The following is a 20,532-nucleotide window of genomic DNA, read 5'->3' on the forward strand; positions in this document are numbered from 1 at the left end:
TAAGTAGATTGTAAATTTCTTATCACAAGGAACAAATTATAACTATGTGAGATGTTGGATGTTAACTAAACCTACTGTGGTGATCATTTCATAATATTTATGTGTATAGAGTCATTCTGTTATATACCTTAAACCTATACAACGTATGTCAGTTATATCTTAATTACTCTGGAAGGAAAAATAATAAAGAAAATGACATTGTTGCCTACACAAAAAACACAAACAAAAGAAAATTCTTCCCCCCTCAAATTATTTCCCATAAAAAGGTCTGTAATTAAGTGTTGAACAATCACTGAGTACATACAATGAATACATATTATGAACAGTGATAATATCGGTGGGAGGTAAAATGCCACATTCAGCATGGTTCTTGCCCTCATAGAGATTGAAAGGAAAGGTTAGCATAAAACCCACAGTTCCTGGCATTTCCACTACATGCCTTCCACCATCCCTGCCATGAGAGATTAGGATTATATAATTCCATACAGGACCATGACCTGCTTAATTGTGTGGGATGGGTCATCAATACTAATGGAGCTTCAGCAAGGGGAAAGTTCCAGGAGCACTGCCATGGCCCTGGGGTCCTTGAAAGCTGGCAGCACCAGCCTAAGTCTCAGAGAACGGGATTCATTGCTGTGGGTAGTGTAAAGTGTATTCTCCTGTCAAATCAGACTGTTGAAATAAATTTACACTCTGAAAATAAAGATTTAGGGGAGAAAAAAATAAACAGAAGTACAAGAGAATTTTAAAATCCTCTAATATCATATGAAATAATACAGGGGCGCCTGGGTGGCTCAGTCGGTTAAGCGACCGACTTCAGCTCAGGTCACGATCTCGCGGTCCGTGAGTTCAAGCCCCGCATCGGGCTCTGTGCTGACAGCTCAGAGCCTGGAGCCTGTTTCAGATTCTGTGTCTCCCTCTCTCTGACCCTCCCCTGTTCATGCTCTGTCTCTCTCTCTGTCTCAAAAATAAATAAATGTTAAAAAAAAATAAAATAAAATTTCTTTGTGATGATGGCAGATTGTTGTACAATTCTGCAATGATGTCAAAAAGTAAGACAACTTCGGGGCGCCTGGGTGGCTCAGTCGGTTGGGCGGCCGACTTCGGCTCAGGTCATGATCTCACGGTCCGTGAGTTCGAGCCCTGTGTCGGGCTCTGTGCTGATGGCTCAGAGCCTGGAGCCTACTTCCGATTCTGTGTCTCCCTCTCTCTCTGCCCTTCCCCTGTTCATGCTCTGTCTCTCTCTGTCCCAAAAATAAATAAACGTTAAAAAAAATAAAAAAAAAAAAAAAGAAATAATACCATAAAACAAAACACTAGCAAAAAAAAAAAAAAACACTCTTGGAAGTGACAGCAAATGTTTACACCTTGGTTCTAAGCTGTTAGATTCTCAACTGTTTGCGTGAATAATCTACATTACGTCATTTCTTTTCTTTCTATTTTGGCCTAAGGATATGGGTATTAGGACCCTTTGAAATATCCAATGAGAAGGAAAAGAAAAAAAAAAACTGTGTTAGGCAAAAAAAATATGAGAATAATGTTTTATCAGAATAAGGATAACACAGGTGTCCAAAATAAGACAAAAACAGAACACACAGGAGAGGGGAAAATCATGGATGCCACAAATCAAGAGGCTTTCAGAAATGTGTAAATATGGTCGTTGCCTTGTTGTGATTTCACTGCAGAAGCCCTCTGATCCGACCTGATCACATGGTCCAGTTAATCAAAATGTCAGTTACAGTATGGAATCAGAAGTTCCTCATGATCATTTGTATTCCATAGAGGGAGCACAGAAGGGAGGGGGAAAGGAGGGACCTGAGCCAGACCATGGGTTTAGATTCCCACTCTGTCAACTACCAGCTGGGGGACTTTGTGCCTAACAGTCCCCATTTGTAAAAATGGGTGCAATGATACTTTCTGCCTCATCGGATTGTAATGGAGACTAAATTGGTGAGCATTGTAAAGGCTGTAGAACAGTATCCTACACATGGTAAGCACTATGTGTTTGTTAAATAACATTGTTGGTAGGGCCAAGGCCACTTCTTTGCCTGGGGATCCTATTATTAGGGTCTGTTTTTTTAGGAGGGAGGGATATCAAACACATGCTTTATGCGTTGTCTATGCATATGTCTTTGTTTTGGGTTTTCTTAACAATGTAACAAGAACTTAAAATGATTTCCGAAGCAATATGCATACAGAATGCCTCACAGTTAATATAATTCTCCAGCTCCCATAATTTTTTTAGTTAGGCACCTATATTTCATTTGATCATAAACATTTATTTAGTGACTTGCCTTTATAGATGGCTTTCAAGTATTCAACTTTGTTTTATATAAACAATTCTTACTGTACCCTATTTCATCCCTATATAGTAGTTTAAAAATTACATAATTGCCATTTTAAGTACTACTTGCCTAAACATACTGAGTCACAAAGATGGCTCATTTATGGTAAGAATTCAACTCACCTCACAAGAGAAGTAAAGACACTTAGTAAAGAGTTCTCTACCAGTTTCCAATGTCTGATAAAATGAATGTTGTTTAACATGATTTACAAAAGGAAATGGTGAACGTTGGTTAATGGGCTCAAATAAGGTTAGTTAGAGACTCAAGTTCCATTAAGAACACTACCTTGGAATTTTATTTGCTGTACTGGCTTCTCAAGTCTTTAGAATTTAGCTCAACTTGTTTATTTTAATAAAGGACCTTGCTACTGTGATTTGTTACTGCCCCTAGTCCCAGAAATACCATTCTGGAAACTGGAATCACCACAGAACATTACTGCTATTCTTAAGAATTTAATTTTCAGGTTAGTTTCTCCCCCCCCCCCCGCCCCCAGCATGTACCTGGTTCCTTCATAAATTTCCCAGATTTTTGTAAACTAGCCCATAGAACTTCTTTTTTGTTTCTCCTATACACAAAAAGTTGCTACATAATATCTATGTAACCTCATTTTCTATTTCTAAGGACAAAGAACTGACTGGTTCTTATGAATTATTTTCTTTTCTACTTTTTACAGTCTATCTCCTAAAATCATAATGGGTTCAACAATCTTCTTTCTGTATTTCTCTTCAAGTGGGCACTTTACATTGTAGATAATCATTAGGCCGTATTCGGCAGGGAGCAACTAACACAGGTTTCTATGATATACAGAAAACTAGTTAGAAATGTACTGTACTGAGTCTTCAGTCTATGGGCAGAAGCTGTAAGGTCAATAATGTTTGGAACCAGGGGCGTTGGTGGATTTGCCATGCCCCAAAGCCACACACTCCAAAAGGTTAGGCTGGATGGGCATGACTGGGTAGTTCCAAAGCATCCACATAAGACAGGAAAAGTTCAGAAGAAGTGAGGGCATAAACTTCCCTTAGGTGTATGCAAAATAACTCCCAACTTACAGAATATATTGGTGTCATTTATTCATTATTCCGTTCAACAAATAATTAAAGTGCTTCCATAGGTGCAAAGCACATACAGCCTGTTTTTATTTTTAGCCAGTGCTCCACTCTGTGTATTCGTGCCACCAGAAAATGAAAAATACAAGTCACATAATTAACAGACCCCCTGAAAAGCCAGAAACTCCGTCTATCTGTGATAGATGGTAGAGCGCAGGCATCCCGCTTTCTACCATTCTTCTTCACAGAACCATTAGCAACCTATCTTTTAGAAATGTTATTCAAATTAGAATGGCTCCCGAAAGTGAGGACTATTTGGGGAGGAATACAAAGTGGGTTGGCTGAAAATACCCAGTGAATAAACACTGAGTTCTATTGTTAGCATACGCATCATTCTCTGCCATTTGGATATGGATTTCAGAAATTTGTGACAACCAATGAAAAAGTTTAAATATCCATGGCACATGTGTTTACTCTGGAAATAAGCCACCATGATTCATAAACAGAGACGATAGATCCTTAAACATTGTTCTCAAAAAGCCTGAAGTTAAACTAAGCAAAATGGAAAAATTCATGTACATGCAACAGCTGTTAAAAGTAATTATAATATTGGATCTTGATACGAGAGCAAAAGAAATACAACTTTTTACAGATGCAAGATTCTCTATGATAAACATTTGTTGTGGTTGGGACCAGGAAACAGAGATAGACCAATTTTTTTTCTGCATAATTTTTGAGTCATAAATTATGAATGATGCTGTAACAGATAAAGCAGAGAGGAAATTAATTTAGGAGATGAGATCTATTGTGCAATTCAGAGGCTGGTTTTAATTTGGGGAGGGGGAAATTATATTTTGATGTTCGGCTTTACCAAACATCTTTCTTTCCCTGAAATAACCTGTAATTTCTCATAATTTCCCTGAGGAGTCAAGGAAAGATGTTCATACCAAAGCGCAAAGGGTAAATTAGCAACAATGTCCCAGCCATATGGAAAAGTGTTGTCCTGTAGAACTTCCTATGGTGATGAAAATGTCCTATCTGTGCACCTTCCAAAATGGTAGTCACTGTCCATATGTGGCTTTTCAACACTTCAAATGTGGCTAGTATGTCACAGGAACTTAATTTAATTTTCAATTTCCATTGCGCCACATGGTTAGTGGTTACTGTGCTGGGCAGTGGAGTCTAGAGGATAGCTCTGTCTTTTCCCTTTCTCTCAGTCAATTAGGCCAGACAGCTGGGGATTATTTTTTTGTACGTTGCCTCTGTGAAGCCTAACCCTTTGCTAGCTTAGCCTCAGAAGGGCTCTAAGCAAGGCTCATGGGAGCTTGTCTGAGCAAATATACACATTAATAGGATTTGAAAAAACCCAGAAAACAGCAAAGATCAGCCTTCCAGACCCCTTTGCCAATTCATTTGTCTCCCTAGAAATCAGATATAGTCTCTGGTGCTTTTTCAGGGATGGCTTCAAAATGATTCAAATGGCTTGACTTTCCATGACTTTTCATGTTATGAAGGAAAGTAAAGAAGGAGCTCAGGGAGAGCATTTAGATAAAGGCAACCTGAAAACACTGAGGCAGGATATAGGAGGAATCGTGTGTGAGCAGGAACTCTGCACAGAGAGAGGTATGAAAGAAAAACAAACCCCAGCAGAATTTTTGACTACAGAGGGAATGAAATGAAGAAATGCGCTGTGGCATTGCATAAAACTCTTCTTTGCTTATCATGGAACGCAAGATTACTAACATTAGTCCCCAAAGTAATCAATTATTTCCTGACTCTATTCCAAAGTTTACTATAGGACACCTTCTGTCCCTTTTATCTGTTTATTATTTGTTGATGTATTTCTTTATCTAAACGTAGCTTTAAAAAGTCAGAAATTTAAGAGACATCCAATTTAAAGACATTCCTTGAAAAGGAAAAGAATCAGGGTTCTGATACACTATGCCTTGCCTATGGAGATCCTGGAAACTTTCAAACTAAAGTAACTTCTTGTCAATAGCATTTCAGTAGCAAAGATTGTTCCCACATAAGCACATACCTGAAGGAGCAGATCAGAAGTTGGTCTGATTCGCTGTTGGAACAGGATGCTTAACGTTCGATTCTGTTGTTCTAAATCAAACACTCTTGTTTTCAACTTTACACATTCCTCCCTTAGATCCTACAACAAACACAGTGAATGAAAAAAAAAATTCCATAACTGAAAGACACCCTTGCATATTATAACCATATTTTATCTGATATTTCAGACACATTAGTACAAAAACAGTATTTTTATCCTTCAAAGCCCCCAGGAATAAATCACACACAATGCTTTCTTCCACAGCCCATTGTCTGATAGAATTATTATGTGCAGGGAAGACCAATTTGAAAAAAAAAAAAAAAAAAAGTACCCTGAAATCAGAAGTGCATTAATCTAGTATGCTATTTTTGAAGATGGTAAATGCTAGCGATATGAAGTCAATTTAAGTTTCCACCTATATATTTTGCCTTTTCACTGTCTTCATAAAAGCAATCATAAAGCACAAACCACAAGGACAATAATGTTTTTGCAGTGAATAGAGATGTGATGAACTAAAGAAACTATCACTTTTGATAGAGCCTTTTGCTGTCATTTGTGGAAACAAGTTGGAATTTTCAATGCTGGGGCTAATAGAGCCAGTGATGCATTTAGTGAGAGAGAGGCAACTCTGAAGTGAAGGCTTTCAAAGGCCACTTGAAACTGCCCATGCTCTGAACTAGTGCATTTCCATGTGTTTGGAGGGGTTCATCTTGGTGCTGGGGAAGAAGTTGAGTAACCGTACCTGGACATCCTTCTGGAGCAGCACTTTCGAATAGTTCAAAGACCACAGAGACCTTGTCCCCAGCTTTCATGAGGGAGGCTAAGGCACAGGGGCTTTAGGATTCTCTGGAATATACCAAGGAGCTGTTCTGCAAACCAATTTGTGATAACGATACATGCAGTGCTTAAATGTCTACACCCTCTTTGATGGGGGTTGAGAAAGACCAAGTAGAATAATGTCCCAATTCAGAGTTCTTTGAAAGCTGACCCTTTCCTACATGTCAAACTTGATATTTCTCTATTTCCTAATTTCTTTTTTTTTTAAAGGCATCTGATCTTGCCATATGGAGAACAACTGTCTGCTGTTTTGTTCTCATGCACTCCTGCTACCCCCTGCCCCCACCTGCCATCATGTTCCCTTCTCATCTACCTCGTTGTTCATTGTGACTGATGTCCATTTCAAAATCTGTATCCTCTCTGACACTTCTTTAAACAGTTTATTTTGAGAGAGAGTAAGTGTACACATAGGGGAGGGGGAGAGACAGAGAGACAAAGGGAGAATTCCAAGCAGACTCCACACTGTCAGCATGGAGTCCAATGTGGGGCTCGAGCCCACAAACCATGAGACCGTGACCTGAGCCAAAGCTGGATGCTCACAACTGAGCCACCCTGGCTCCCTTCCTCTATGACACATTTATCTGGCATCCCCAAAGACCATTCCTCTTTCTGAACTCCAGTAAGCCTTCAGTACCTCTTATAGGACATTTAGTATACACTACTTTGTACTGATTTCATCTTTCATGCTCTAGACTTATCTTGTCAATTAGATGGCACATCCCTCAAAGGCAGGCATAAGAAGACAGACCAATACACAACACCACAAGCAGTTTGTCCTTTCACTCTTTTATTCCATAACCTGGCAAAGCACCACATACAGTATGACCTTAATGAACTGTGTGATTATTTTGGTAACCGGGATGATGATGATGCCAAATTCTATTCTCTAGTGTTAGTGTGACTGAGGCTTTAAGTTTCTCAGCACTTCTAGTTTGTGCTTCTATATATTCTGATGTGGGACAGCTACAGCCTTGCTAAAGCTCTGCAAGGAAGAGAGAGAGCACCAGGCAACAGCTCTGATCCCCAGGCCCTAAACAAGAGTCACACAGGTGAGTGTGCCTGTCCATTAACCTTGTGTCAACCTAAGTGTGAAGCCAGACAGCTCTAGATTCTGAAGCTTTACCAGAGCCTCATTATATCCAGTTGTACTTCTTCTATTTACAGAGGGCAGGGAAATAGGCCAAGGTGTGGCTCACGGCACAACTTACACTCTCCTCATATTTTTAGTTAAATGGGTAGAGTTTATGCATAGGATGGTTACAACTGATTGTAACCTACAAATGCAGAGCATAGAAAAAGAAATGTCATGTTCTTTTAGGCAACCAGGTCCAAGATATAGGAAGGCAGCAGCCATTCAAGGCAGGGGCAGAAGTGTGTGCGCGAAGGGTGCTTGGGTGGCTTAGTCGGTTAAGCACCTGACTTTGGCTCAGGTCATGATCTCATGGTTCATGAATTTGAGCCCTGCGTGAGGCTGTGCTGACAGCTCAGAGCCTGGAGCCTGCTTCGGATTCTGTGTCTCACTCTCTGTCTGTCCCTCCCCCACTCACACTATGTCTGTCTGTCTCTCTCTCTCAAAATAAATAAACATTAAAAAAAGTGTGTGTGCACATGCGCAATATGCATTTGTCAGAGGCCACTTTGGGGGCCTAGGTACCACTCACATTAAAGGCTAAACTTGTTTCCTTTATTTAGAATTCAACCTCTCTCTGTGTCTGACTTATTCTACTTTTTTCTCTTAACATGCCTATAACTCCTCTGCACCCAAACACTAATTGTTTTCAGTACTGGTAATTAAGTAATTAATAAAACTTGACTGTGAGGTAAATAAATATTAATAGTACCTATTGTGTTGGAAAACGTAATCATTCTCATCTGCAGGTGAAGAAATGCAAGTAGAAACACACAAGTGAGGGTTTGCAAGAAAGGAGACCTGTAAGGAATAGCACTGATGATTTTTTTGCAGCAAAACTGAGATACCTTGAAACAGTTCTTCAGATGGGTAAAAAGAAAAGAAAGGAAAAGAAAAGAAAAAGACACACACACACACACACACACACACACACACACACACACACACATCAAGCTATTCTATAGAGATTTTTGGTACAGGTGCCCAAATTTCAATGGCCATTACTGTTACTTAAGATGGTTAAAGTTCATTTAGCAGGGACACAAATTATTGACCTGGAAAACTGTTCATTGCTCTTGGTTCATCTAGATCAGCGCATGGCAGAGGGGGAAATAGAAGGCTTTAGGAATGTGACTGTGGTCTTACGATCATTGACAAACAGAATTGAGCTGGTCTGAGAATCTGTTGACATAGAAGCTCATAATCGCCTATATTGTTCTAAATTCTTGCTCTCTTTACTTAAGTCATGGATGGTAAGTGATGTCAGATAGTTATTATCTTAAGAAAATGTATTAAAAACCATGGATGTGTGCCCATGTGCACACACATAAGCACAACCAGACTGGGCAGATGGAAAGAGCACGAGAGAAAAACAGTAATTTCTCTTACCACTACAGTGAGGCCTAGGCTGACATAAAGGGACATATGACACATATAGGCTGGCTACAAGAACCATTATTCTGACTCTGACAGTTATAGAGGTGAGACCTAGACTACCCTTCTGGTAAGGCGTTAGAAACAAATGAATTCTCCTCTGCTTAGATGCTATCACTGGTTCACAGTGGGGGCTGGGCCACCTGTTCTCTCTCACATCCTTCTTTTTCTTTTTTCCTAGCATGTTCCAGGCCTCAAGACGAGTACCCCACTGAAAATATAGGGTTGTGTCTTCTGAAATGAGAAAGAGACCTTATATAAAATTTTATTTGGGGGAAAATGATGCCAACAGTTTGACTACATTTAATCTCACATAAGAAAGTACATGGGTCTTTGGGTCAAGAAAATAGCCAGACCTGTTTTCCTTGCAATCTGCATGTCACTAACAATTGAAAATAGTAAGAGAGTAAAGCTGAATATGAGGGCAAAATATACTGAGCAATACTGGTCTAAAGGACCCTGTGTGTCTTCATGATCTCAAACCATAACTTCCCTGGAGTATCCATACACTATAATCCTGGTAAGTTTCATCTGCATTTGGGGCTAAAGAAGATTCTGGATCTACTTCTATATAGGACCTATGAGTGTAGCTGCTTTAATGCATTTAGAGCTAAACCATTATCCATTGAAGTTAATTTAATAACATGTTGACTGCTTAGGAGTAGGACACATACTGACATCACTAGAGTATTGTTGAAAACTATATCTGATTTTATCATGCAAAAATGATACTATAGTGGTAAAACTGCTTCAGATGGAATGCATATCATGGGAATACACATCAGATTGGGAGTTAGGGGTCTGGACTCTGGTCCTCATTACCCGTACGACCTTGAAGATGTAATTTATTCTGGTTTTGTCTCAGTTCCTTTACCTATAAACCGAGCGACTGCACAAAACAGGGCTTCCAAGAGAATGCAAGTCTCAGCTGCTTCGTGAGATGGCTTTTCAAGTGTCATCTAATTCCTTCCCTGAAGCTTAATGGCCACCATACCTACCTGCTTCTCCTTGTAACAGTCCTTCTCAGGGGCTGTCACTGATATATCCCTATCTTTTCCTAAGATGCCAAGACTTCTGTAAAAAGAAAAGCCCTTTCTCAGACTAACCAAGGGCCTCAACATCAAATATCTAAAAGGCACGGCAGATAACAGAGATGTGTGCCTGCATCAGGCCAGCCCTAATGAACAGGGAGTCGTGAGTCCTGTGGCAAACTGAATACTGCAAGCCTTCATCCCAAAGGCATTTGGATTAGAACATCATTAATCTGGGTGATGGCTGAATAGTTTATGTAATCATAGTAAATTAAGCCCATTACCAAAGCTAGTTGACAATCTCAGTATTAGATGCTTGCTGATAAGGTCCCTGGCAAGTGTGAGATTCTAGGGTCCAAAATAAGATGGATTCTGAGAAAGCCCAACTCCAGATTTCCAGAGTCAGTTTTGACTCCAATATATGCTTTGGAGATCCCGCATGGTTTCCTTGCTAGCCAGAACTGGAATGTTCCCAGAAGTTTTAAGAAATCCATTGGCTCCCTCACCTTTTTGTTCTATTTCCTGCGATCTCAACTAATAATTGAATTTCAATCCATCTGTTGATTTCCACAGCCTCATCCCTGGCTGCTGAGCTACAGTGGGGAAAAACAGTAAGTGATCCAATGGAATCTTGGGAGCTGAACACCACAAAAGGAAGCGGATGGATTTGGAGTGTAATAACCTTAGGCTGAACATATGGGCTTTGCCACTTCCTGCAATCAGAGCTACGGGAGCACTATTTTCCTTAGTCCTATCTTAACGGGGTTGCGGTGAGAACAAAATGACTTAGTGCATTTAAAGTGCTAGACGTGAGGTATGAGTCCTTGTAAGTGCACAGTAAATATGAACATATCCTCTCCAGGGGACTGGATCCTGCACACACCAGAGCCAGCCAGGTAGACACAGGTGGCCTGACTGCCCCTCCACAAGGGATATATGTAGAAGTTTGGAGTTCTTCCAGACACAAGCTACAGAACTCTGTTTTGCATCTACCCAGTGGCTGTACTGCTGGATTCTACCACACAGAACCTTATGCCGTGTAGGGAAAGAAAACAAAAACAAAAAACACCATATAAATATATGCTTACTCGAAAGAACATGCAGACAAAGCTAAAGTTGATATGCTGGAAAATGGCTACAAGAAAAAAGATTTTCTTCCAAGTTTGGTGACAGTGGCAAAAACATAACAAAACAAATCAGAAAAACCTATGGCAGTAAAGAACCTAGGACAGTTACATTTTCAGTGAGTGTAATTGACTTAATGAAGATAAAATATATTTCAGACAAGAATTTGAGGTGAGCCTGAATTATTGATTCACTTGCACTTGTAGCCTTGGACCTATGATTTGGAGTCATAAATGGAAGTGAGCTGGGTTTAATATTGTCACTTTAGCTTTATTGATCTAAAGGATGGACAATCTGCTGTCTTAAGGGAATCCACAGGTTTCTGAGATAAATTGAATTACTTGACTAGAACAGTATATGTACATTTAACAGAAAGTGATAAGTTCGTGGAAATAAATTTTTTTATCAGTATTGGGAATAAGAAGTACATTTTGTTATTTCAAGATGCTTATCTCGGCCAATTCATGAGATGCCAGAAAAATGCTTCTTTGGTTGTTCGTGGTAGATTTTCTTTGTGTCATAACAAAACAATAAACTCTAAAACTGCATGGTTATGACTGTAATTTCACCTCAAAACAAATTTTTTTGTGTGACTTGGATAAATCACTCAAGATTTCTGCTTTCACTCTGTGCCAGCTACAACCTCTTTAGAATCAGTTTTTTCATCTGCATTTGGAGTACATTTTATTTCCTATATCATGCTCTTAATTAAAAAGAAATCTGAGTCCTTTTGTAGCAATTTTACGGTCCCTATAAAAACCAGGAAGCACATGTTTCTGCAGAACATGATTCTTTTGGAATCCTGGAAACTCCTGGCATCTCTTTTTGCCTCAGAGTGTCCCCGAGGTATGCTATCTCACAAGGCACCATGTCTTCTATGTCTTATTGTTTAACGGTACCAAGGTAGATTTATCTGTTTACTAGTTATTACTTGGATTTGTGTAGCTATTTTTTTTGTGGCTGACCTGAAGGTCCCATTTTCCTTTATATTGTATCTGATGGCTTCCTTTTCTCTTTCCTGAGGCACCGTTAAAAAAGATGGGCACGAGAAGGTTTCAACAGTTACACGTAGAACTCTCAACAATGCTTCCTTCACTCCTAGGTTTGTAATTAAATGAGCAAAGAGTTTCCGCCAGGAGGAAAGCAAATGAGAAACTAAAGCCTTTGAAAAAGAAAAAAAATCAAATATGTTGTGACAGAAATTGTGAGATGCACAAAAAATCTGTTTTTCCCATTTTTCCGCAATACTATGACAGTCAATTTTCAGCTGGGCACATACCCAGGATAAAGGCTTCATTGTCAGCTTCCTTAGGTGTGGCTGTGTGACTAAGGTCTGTTCAAGGAGATGTAAATAGGGAGGTAAGAAAGCTTTTGGAAGTCTCTCTTAAAAGGCAGCTAGTGTGTGCCCCTTACCTTCATTTGTTTCAGCTTTTCCTCCTTCCTGATGGCTGGAATGGGGATGTGTTGGCTGGAGCTAAACAGCCATTTTGGACCATGACGTGACCTTGGGAATGAAGGTCATATTCCACAGAATAACAAGATAGAAACCAGAGACCCCATGGAATTTATGGAGCAGAGTCACTGTATCAACCCTATACTGCCTACCTATATATAGATTTAGATATGAAAAAGAAATAATAGCTTAGGTTATTTAAGTTACCACTATTTTGGGTCTCTGTTACTCACACTGGAACCTAATTCAACCTAATAGGTGTACTTAAATCTCTTTATTTATGTGATATTAATGCAAAATCTGAACCAGTTAAAATCATTTGAAACAGAAAGCCATGATATTTTAACAAAAGTAGTTGAGAAGAAAATCTAGCAAAAAATATTATCACAAGGCCTCCGTAGTGTAAATTAAAAATGATATTTATTTACGTATCTCCATAAGAAGTGGTCAAGCCCTAATAAAATTATGTTTAATGAAAAAAATTAAAATGTCACAAATTATTTTGCTATCATTAACCATGTATTCCAGAATATGCCACATGATCTAAGATTTTCTTTTACAGAGGAAGTCCCCATCTCACAGAGAGGTAATTCAGAATACACAGAGAGGTAATTTCAGATTTAGTAATCTGAAAGAACTAGAATTTAGCTTCTGAAAAATATTATAGAAAGAGATGGAAAAGTTTCAATAAAATGGACCAAAACAGCCAAATTTGAGCAATTATCTCCCTCTGCCCATTCTGGCCCAAAGACATGATTGATCTTCATACTATCTGAAGCCAGAATAGGGACATGGCATAGGAGAAGACATACAAATCTCATGCTCAAAAATAATCACTTGTTTTTATCCTTCAACTTTACTGGGGAATAATTGACAAATATAACTGTATATATTTAAAGTGTAAAACGTGATGATGTGCTACACCTTACAGAGTGGGATGATTACCAAGATCAAAATAACTAACACATCCGCACCTCGCAGTAGTTTCTTTCTTTGGTGGTGAGAATGCTTAAAATCTACTGTCAGCATCTTTCAAGTATGTAACACTGCCATTTTTTTTTTCCATTTACCATGAACCAATCCCTATAGGAACTCCCCTATGTGCTTTCTTTCAAAGAATGGCCACTGAAGTTCTGGGAGGGGGGAAATGTTATCCCCACTCTACAGAAGAGGAACTAAGACCCAGAAAAATTAAATAATTTCCCTAACCTCTAAGACCTCTTCCCTGAATTTTAGGCTTCTGTTAATGCTGTCCATGAAGGCTATTCATTTTATAGGAATTGGAAGAATCCACCGATATATTTAATGTCTCTATTTACCAAATAAATGGGTGCATGGTAATCTTTCATCTTCTATTACTTTACCAAGAATTTGAATTTTAGGATTCTATTGCTCACTGATGTTACTTTGTATGCCCATCTAAAACACACACAATTTTAACCTAAGTGAATAAATAGAAAAGTATTGCATCTATCAATCACAATTTCCTAGTTTGACAATATGAGTTCCAACCTATTCACATAAGTACCTTGAAAATAATAAGTCAGAAAGTGACCTACCTTTTGAGTGAGCAGAGCTTGCACAACTTGGTTGGCTACCTTTAAAAAATAAAGAAAGAGTTGCCATTTATAATAATGAGACTTTAGATGCATAGACTCTAATTTACCAATGTGTTTCCCACAGCTTATTCTACCTAATTAGCTCCTTATTTGCCTCTTTCCTCCCCATGTAGAGAACCTGATTATTTTCATAATAGGCCTATCCTTCTAGGTAATATTTTGCTTTTTTCCAAAGGTGACCTTGTTGCTAATTAAGATGGTTAGGTTGGAAAGATCATTCATACCTTGACTTCCACATTTCCATATTTGGAAAAATAATATCCTTTCATATGTAAAGTACTCCAAGAAGGCTAAAAAATGATACAGTGTAAAACACAATCCTAATTATCTGTACACAATTTCTACACTTTGCTGATTTACAACGTCCTTTGCCTCTCCTTCCTATACTTCTGCTGTGTGACTATTTCACTATTTAAAATGACTTGGAATAGAGATAGGTTTGAATGGTGAAGGATGAGAGCAAATCATAGTTCTATCTATGTTCTTCTTACATCCCCCATATCTTAATTTGTGCCATCCTTTTGTCACTGCTACCAGTAGCAGAGTCTGATAGTTGGTGACTCTTGTATCTATTTCCCCCTTTCTACTAAGTAATAAACTCTGATTTTTTGGCTGAGTACATTCAAATACATACCCTACCCTTCCTTGTAGCTAAGTGTCACTTTGTGACAAGCTTCCGACTGATGAGTTCTAACTAGACTTTTCTTGGGCTTATAGAAAGTATCTAAGAAGAAGAGGGCTCACCCTTCTTCTTCCTTTTCCTGTCTGGGATATAAAACTGATAGCTGGAACCTCAGCAGCCACCTTGACAGTGAAAGTCACTGAGCCTGGCCCTGATGATATAGGGAGTTAGTTGCACTATCTCTATACTTCCATGAGAGAGGAAACATAAATGTCTACTTTTTTTTTTTTTTTTTTAGTTTCCTCCAATATGCAAACATATGGAGTTCTAACTCATATATTAACATAACCCTAGTTTTTTTTCAGGTATCAGGCAAGTTAGGGCAGTAGGAGAAGCTCTCCTCAGTAGAAGCCCCTCTCAGCCCAAGAAGGTGAATCTTGATTAATTTAAACCAAACACAGAAATTCCATTTAGTGAATGGTTTAGGAGTGGGTATGTGCACCATTCCAGCCAAGGGCCTCATATAAAACTAGCAACATGTCTCTGGTATTTTGAAGATCTGGCATTTTCTCTAGATAACCATTCATCATTTCTCTGTCCATTTGTGCTAACATTTCTTTTTCACCTGCAGGTTTCAAAAACACTATATAGGAAACCACTCACTAAACTTGACCATAACCTTGAAGCTATGTACCCATATAGCTACCATTGATAAAATTAAGGTGGGCAGGTGAATTACACAGTGTTTTTCAGGTAGTACATAAACTGTATACACTTAATGTGATCACTGAAACTTACAGCATTGAAGAGCAATATTTAAATGTCTTAGACATCAGGAGAATGTCTAATGTCTCATTCCTTTCTTCCTTCATTTATTTAGTATAAATATGTAGAGTATTTGCAAAGCTAGATGACTGGAATATGTTCCTTGGTTCAAAGAGAATATAACTAGTAGGAAGTTGGCAAGAACACAATTATAACACAGTGTGATAGGCATGTAATCATCTTGGTAATTCTCACATTCAACCAAAGCCTGACGGACACGCTTTCATTTTTTTCTCTTGATAACCTATTTATTTTTGGTGATACTCAACTACGTGTGCTCGTTCTCCTGTCTAGTATAGTGGAACAGATTAGGGTAAGAATGTTTTCATGGAGCTTAATTGTTTCTTGACTCAATATTGACAAAGTAGTGCATCCTTAACGACAGTTGGCTACCAATAAGTCTCACAGAAAATTAAAATACAGGCTGTCATCAACTGTGGTTCGGAGGCATTCACAGCACAAGCAGTAAATGATTAAAATCAGATTATCTATAATTGATTAGTTGGACTGTAGGCAGAAGAGGTTTTTTTTTTTTTTTTCTATCAGAATCCTTGCCAAATTTACATTGCTGATATTAAGCAAATTAGAGAGACCTTTCATTAAAACTAACTATAGTTTTGAAATAAAAGCATTATTGATTTATTTTTTTGAAGTCCATCCCAAGTTAAAGAAACATATGTAAGGAATCTCACAGACAAAATTAAACCGTATTTTCCTTAACTGGTACTTTTTTCTTTTTCCTTTATCATTTAATTTATACATGATCATAACAGTGATAAATGTTATTCAGCCTTACAAATTGACCAATAGTGTCATCTTGAAAACCTTTCAGTTTTTAAACATTCATTCCAATTCGTAAGTCACTGAGAATTTAAAGTCAAACTGGAGGTCATCCATTTTATTCTTGGCAAATTAAAAAAAAAATACAACAACAGAAGAATTCAACTATTCACGCAGCTTGAATCAGGAACAAGGCACCCAAATTAATTCATACCATAAATAATTTAATGCTTTTGGATCTCAAACTTTGGATTTGATTTACAGTCTCATAAAACTGCCTAATATCAATATTTTCTTTCCTTTCTCCAAACTGGTCCCTCACTTAAACCGGGCTGTGGAACAGTGGTCACATAAAATAGCTCTCTCCATGATTTAACGGGAGACATAAATGAATATCCTAACTGTAACAGCCCGCAGGAGGAAACACGTTCTATCTTTGCAATCCGAGTATGTTGCCCTATAGGCTCCATCTCTGACACAGCTCCTTCTGGCAGGTACTTTGGACAATTGCTCTACCTAATAATTGAACAAAGATACACGAATGCATTATTTCTTTACCTACTGACATGGGGTTATATTACCCAGAAGGACTCGCAGGTCCTCTGCAGAAGAGCAGGCCGGTTTGTACAAATGCTTTCCCGGGTACTGTCTATAAAGACAGTTTCCTGGGTTTCATTACTACTTTTAACAGCCAGCTTCCCCGAAGCATCAATAGAACAGCTGTTTGGAGCTTGCGCCTGCAACCTCTAATAGGTTCACAAGATGCCCCCTGGAATGGGCCCCTGCCCTCATCATAGAATTACGCCCTTAGCACTTGGGTTGCAAATAATCACACACCCACAGGCCCAGCTAATGAGAACAAATAACTTCCAGTGTCACCTGACAGCTTTTCTCTCCAAAGAAAGGAAAAATAGCAGCTGGGCTGGGCCAAGGGGACTTGAGACACACTGAGCAAGGCTGACAGTCCTTAAGCCTCTGGCTTGTTTTACAACCTGCCTTAGGCTCTCTGTGGAGACCTCCCTGCTCTGCCTCAGCGGAGCAGGACTATAGGGGAGCCCGAGATGCCAAGGAGAGAGCCCAGGTACCTCTCTTTTCCCCTGGGTAAGAATTCTCTCAGACAAGCCAGCCCCTCTGATACCGGGCTCTTCTTCCACCCACACAAGTCTTTGTTCTTCTTCTTCTCCAGCAGGCTTCCAGGTGGCATCTCCCACCCCCAGTCCCCTGTTGCCGCTGCACTCCCCAGGAAGCAGGTGGGCAGAGGGAGGAGTCAGGGCTGCAGTATTGTCTGCTCTTACTTTCAAAATCATCCCTGAGGCTGGATGCGAAGTCACACTGGTGTGGAATAAACCACAATAAACCCTTATTCCAAGAGGGAGCCAATCCTCACCACATCCAGAGGACAGCCAGGGCTGGGTCAAGGGTGGTAGAGTGAGAAACTCAAAATGCACCAAGCTCTGACAGGGCTCCTCCTGCCTCACAGTCCTGCTTTCATGCTTGCAGGTGCTATTTTATCATGCAGAGCAAGTGTCCTACTGGCACGCCCCTTTAAAAACCTTGTTAAGAAAGGACAAGTTTTGGAAATTGTGCTTTGGAGAAATTTTCAATGCTTCTGAGTTTAATTTGTCATACTGAGACAGCTGGGGGTGAGCCAGTGGAGTATTGGGCAGAATCACGAGAAGGACTTGGGTTCAAATGCTGCCCGTGTTGATTATACACTGATATGTATGGGGGTGGGGGGGCAGCTTAACTCTGTACATCTATGGAGGAGGGGGAACTGACTATGTCTCAAGTTGTGAAAAGTGCATGAGATGATAACTATAACCAGAAAAACCACTGTGGACAGTACCTGATAAAAAGCAGTCACCCAATGAAAGTTAGATCTGAATCTGAACATTTGAACTTCAAAGACTAAAATGCATTTTCGGGTAAGTAGTTAATGAAGAATGGTTTGAGAATAAAAGATGTTATTTACATAGGAATGAAGTGTTTGCATGTGTGCGTTTATAATATGCATGTATAAATATGAATCACTAAGTACCTATATTATTTATTTGCTCTGTAAAATACTGGGAGTGGGAGAAAATCATCTAAATGTGTATGTGGGATTGCAGGGAAAATTAACTGGGAAATTAATTTGGGGCTGGTAATCTCCATTCATTAATTTAGTCATTCAACAAATACACATCAAGTGCATAGTATGGGCTACAGATTATGCTGGATCTTGGAGAAATAATGGTGACTAGAACACGGGTGCTGCTTCATGGTGGTTAGAGTCTGGAGCAGACACAAGAGGTCCCTTATCTGTTGATTTCCTGGTCCATTCTTGCAATGGGCATTTGAAGCATGTGAAAGCCACAAGCAGGATCATCCCCCATCTCCATCGATAGATAAGACACTGCTTTTCAAGACTCCTTAGGACCCAGGCGAGGGACACGCACTGAGAATGTCTGATGATTCCACAAGTCCTGGCTTACAGCATGGGAATCAGAGAGGAAGGTCAGAACTGCCCTTAACAACGTACTATTGCCTTTATTTAGCCTTGGTTTAAAAGAAATTCTGGGGCTTTTTTCTTCTTTTACTGAACTACCTCCAAAATCTAGTTTTTCCTGCCATTGTGCTCTGAAATAGAGAGCACAGAAAAGTCAAAGACCTCAAATGTGGATCCTCACTGACTATAAGGAACTCGCCCTATTCTGATGGTTTGAAGGGGAAGGCAGGTTCTCTAACTTCTGTGTGCAAAGGCTCTGCCTGGGAAGTCTGTTAGGTTGCCAATTTCCTCACACTCCATTCTGCTTGGATTTTCAGCTATTTAACTGAGTGAGGTATGAGGATCTGCACTTATTTTTATTTTTTTCTGTGTCAATTTATTTTTCAAATTTTTATTTAAATTCCAGTTAGTTTCTATATAGTGTACTTTAATTTCAGGTGTAGAATTTAGTGATTCATCACTTATATGTAACACCCAGTGCTCATTACAAGTGCACTCCTTAATCCCTATTACCCATTTAGCCCATCTACCCTACCTCCACAACCTCTCCTTGAGTAACCCTCAGTTTGTTCTCCATATTAAGCATCTCCTTTCTGGTTTGTCTCTCTTTTTTCCCTCCTATGTTCATGTATTTTGTTTATAAAATTACACATATTACTGAAATATGATATTTGTCTTTCTCTGACTGACTTATTTGGCTTGGCATAATACACTCTAGTTTCATCCACGTGGTTGCAAATGGCAAGATTTCATTCTTTTTGATGGCTGACTAATATTCCACTGCATACATAGACCACATCTTCTTTAACCATTCATCGTCAGTGGACATTTGGGCTCTTTTCATACTTTGGCTACTGTAGATAATGCTGCTATAAACATCCAGATGCATGTATCCCTTTGAATCCATATTTTTATATCCTCTGGGTAAATACCTTGTAGTGCAATTGCTGGGTCATGGTGTAGTTCTATTTTTAACTTTTTGGGGAATCTCCATACTGTTTTCCAGACTGGCTGCACCAGTTGCATTCCCACTAACAGTGTAAGAGGGTTCCCCTTTCTCCACATCCTCACCAACACCTGTTGTTTCCTGTGTTAATTTTAGCCATTTGGACAGGTGTGAGGTGATATCTCATTGTAGATTTGATTTGCATTTCCATGATGATGAGTGATGTAGAGCATCTTTTAATGTGTCAGTTAGCCATCTGGATGTCTTCTGCAGAAAAATGTCTATTCATGTCTTCTGCCTATTTTTAAATTGAATTATTTGGGGAGGGGGTGTTGATTTTGGATACTAATCCTTTATCAGATATGTCATTTGCAAATATCTTCTCCCATTCTGTCGGTTGCCTTTTAATTTTCTTGATTGTTTCCTTTGCTGTGCAGAGCTTTTATCTTGATGAGGTCCCAATAGTTCATTTTGCTTCTTTCCTTTGCCACAGAAGATGTATCTAGTGAGAAGTTGCTGTGGCTGATGTCAAAGGGGTTGCTGCCTGTGTTCTCCTCTAGGATTTTGACCTCACATTTAGGTCTTTCATCCATACTGAATTAATTTTTGTATATGGTGTAAGTGGTCTAGTTTCATTCTTCTGCATATTGCTGTCCAGTTCTCCCAGCACCACTTGTTGAAGAGACTGTTTTTTCCCATAGGATATTCTTTCCTATTTTGTCAAAGATCAGTTGACCATATAGTTGTGTGGCCATTTCTGGGTTTTCTCTTCTCTTCCACTGATCTATGTGTC

General features: G+C 39.2%; 1 protein-coding gene and 1 long non-coding RNA gene across 8 annotated transcripts in view; one reads left to right on the plus strand and one right to left on the minus strand.

Moving 5' to 3' along the window:
- Positions 1-20,532, minus strand: part of NCKAP5 (NCK associated protein 5) — a 976,326-nt gene that overhangs the window by 185,293 nt on the left and 770,501 nt on the right. For all 7 annotated transcript variants that reach the window (XM_045479574.1, XM_045479575.1, XM_045479573.1 and 4 more), the window contains 2 exons: positions 14,019-14,057; positions 5,430-5,549 (listed from right to left, as the gene is read on the minus strand). In XM_045479574.1, coding sequence (XP_045335530.1) covers positions 5,430-5,549; positions 14,019-14,057 — 159 coding nt within the window. The remainder of the gene's footprint in view (positions 1-5,429; positions 5,550-14,018; positions 14,058-20,532) is intronic.
- LOC123598841 lies at positions 8,508-9,307 on the plus strand. Its single transcript, XR_006712819.1, has 2 exons — positions 8,508-8,897; positions 9,032-9,307. It is a non-coding gene; the product is annotated as an uncharacterized LOC123598841 (long non-coding RNA).

The sequence above is a fragment of the Leopardus geoffroyi genome, chromosome C1, assembly GCF_018350155.1.
Source record: "Leopardus geoffroyi isolate Oge1 chromosome C1, O.geoffroyi_Oge1_pat1.0, whole genome shotgun sequence".
Lineage (NCBI taxonomy): Eukaryota > Metazoa > Chordata > Mammalia > Carnivora > Felidae > Leopardus > Leopardus geoffroyi.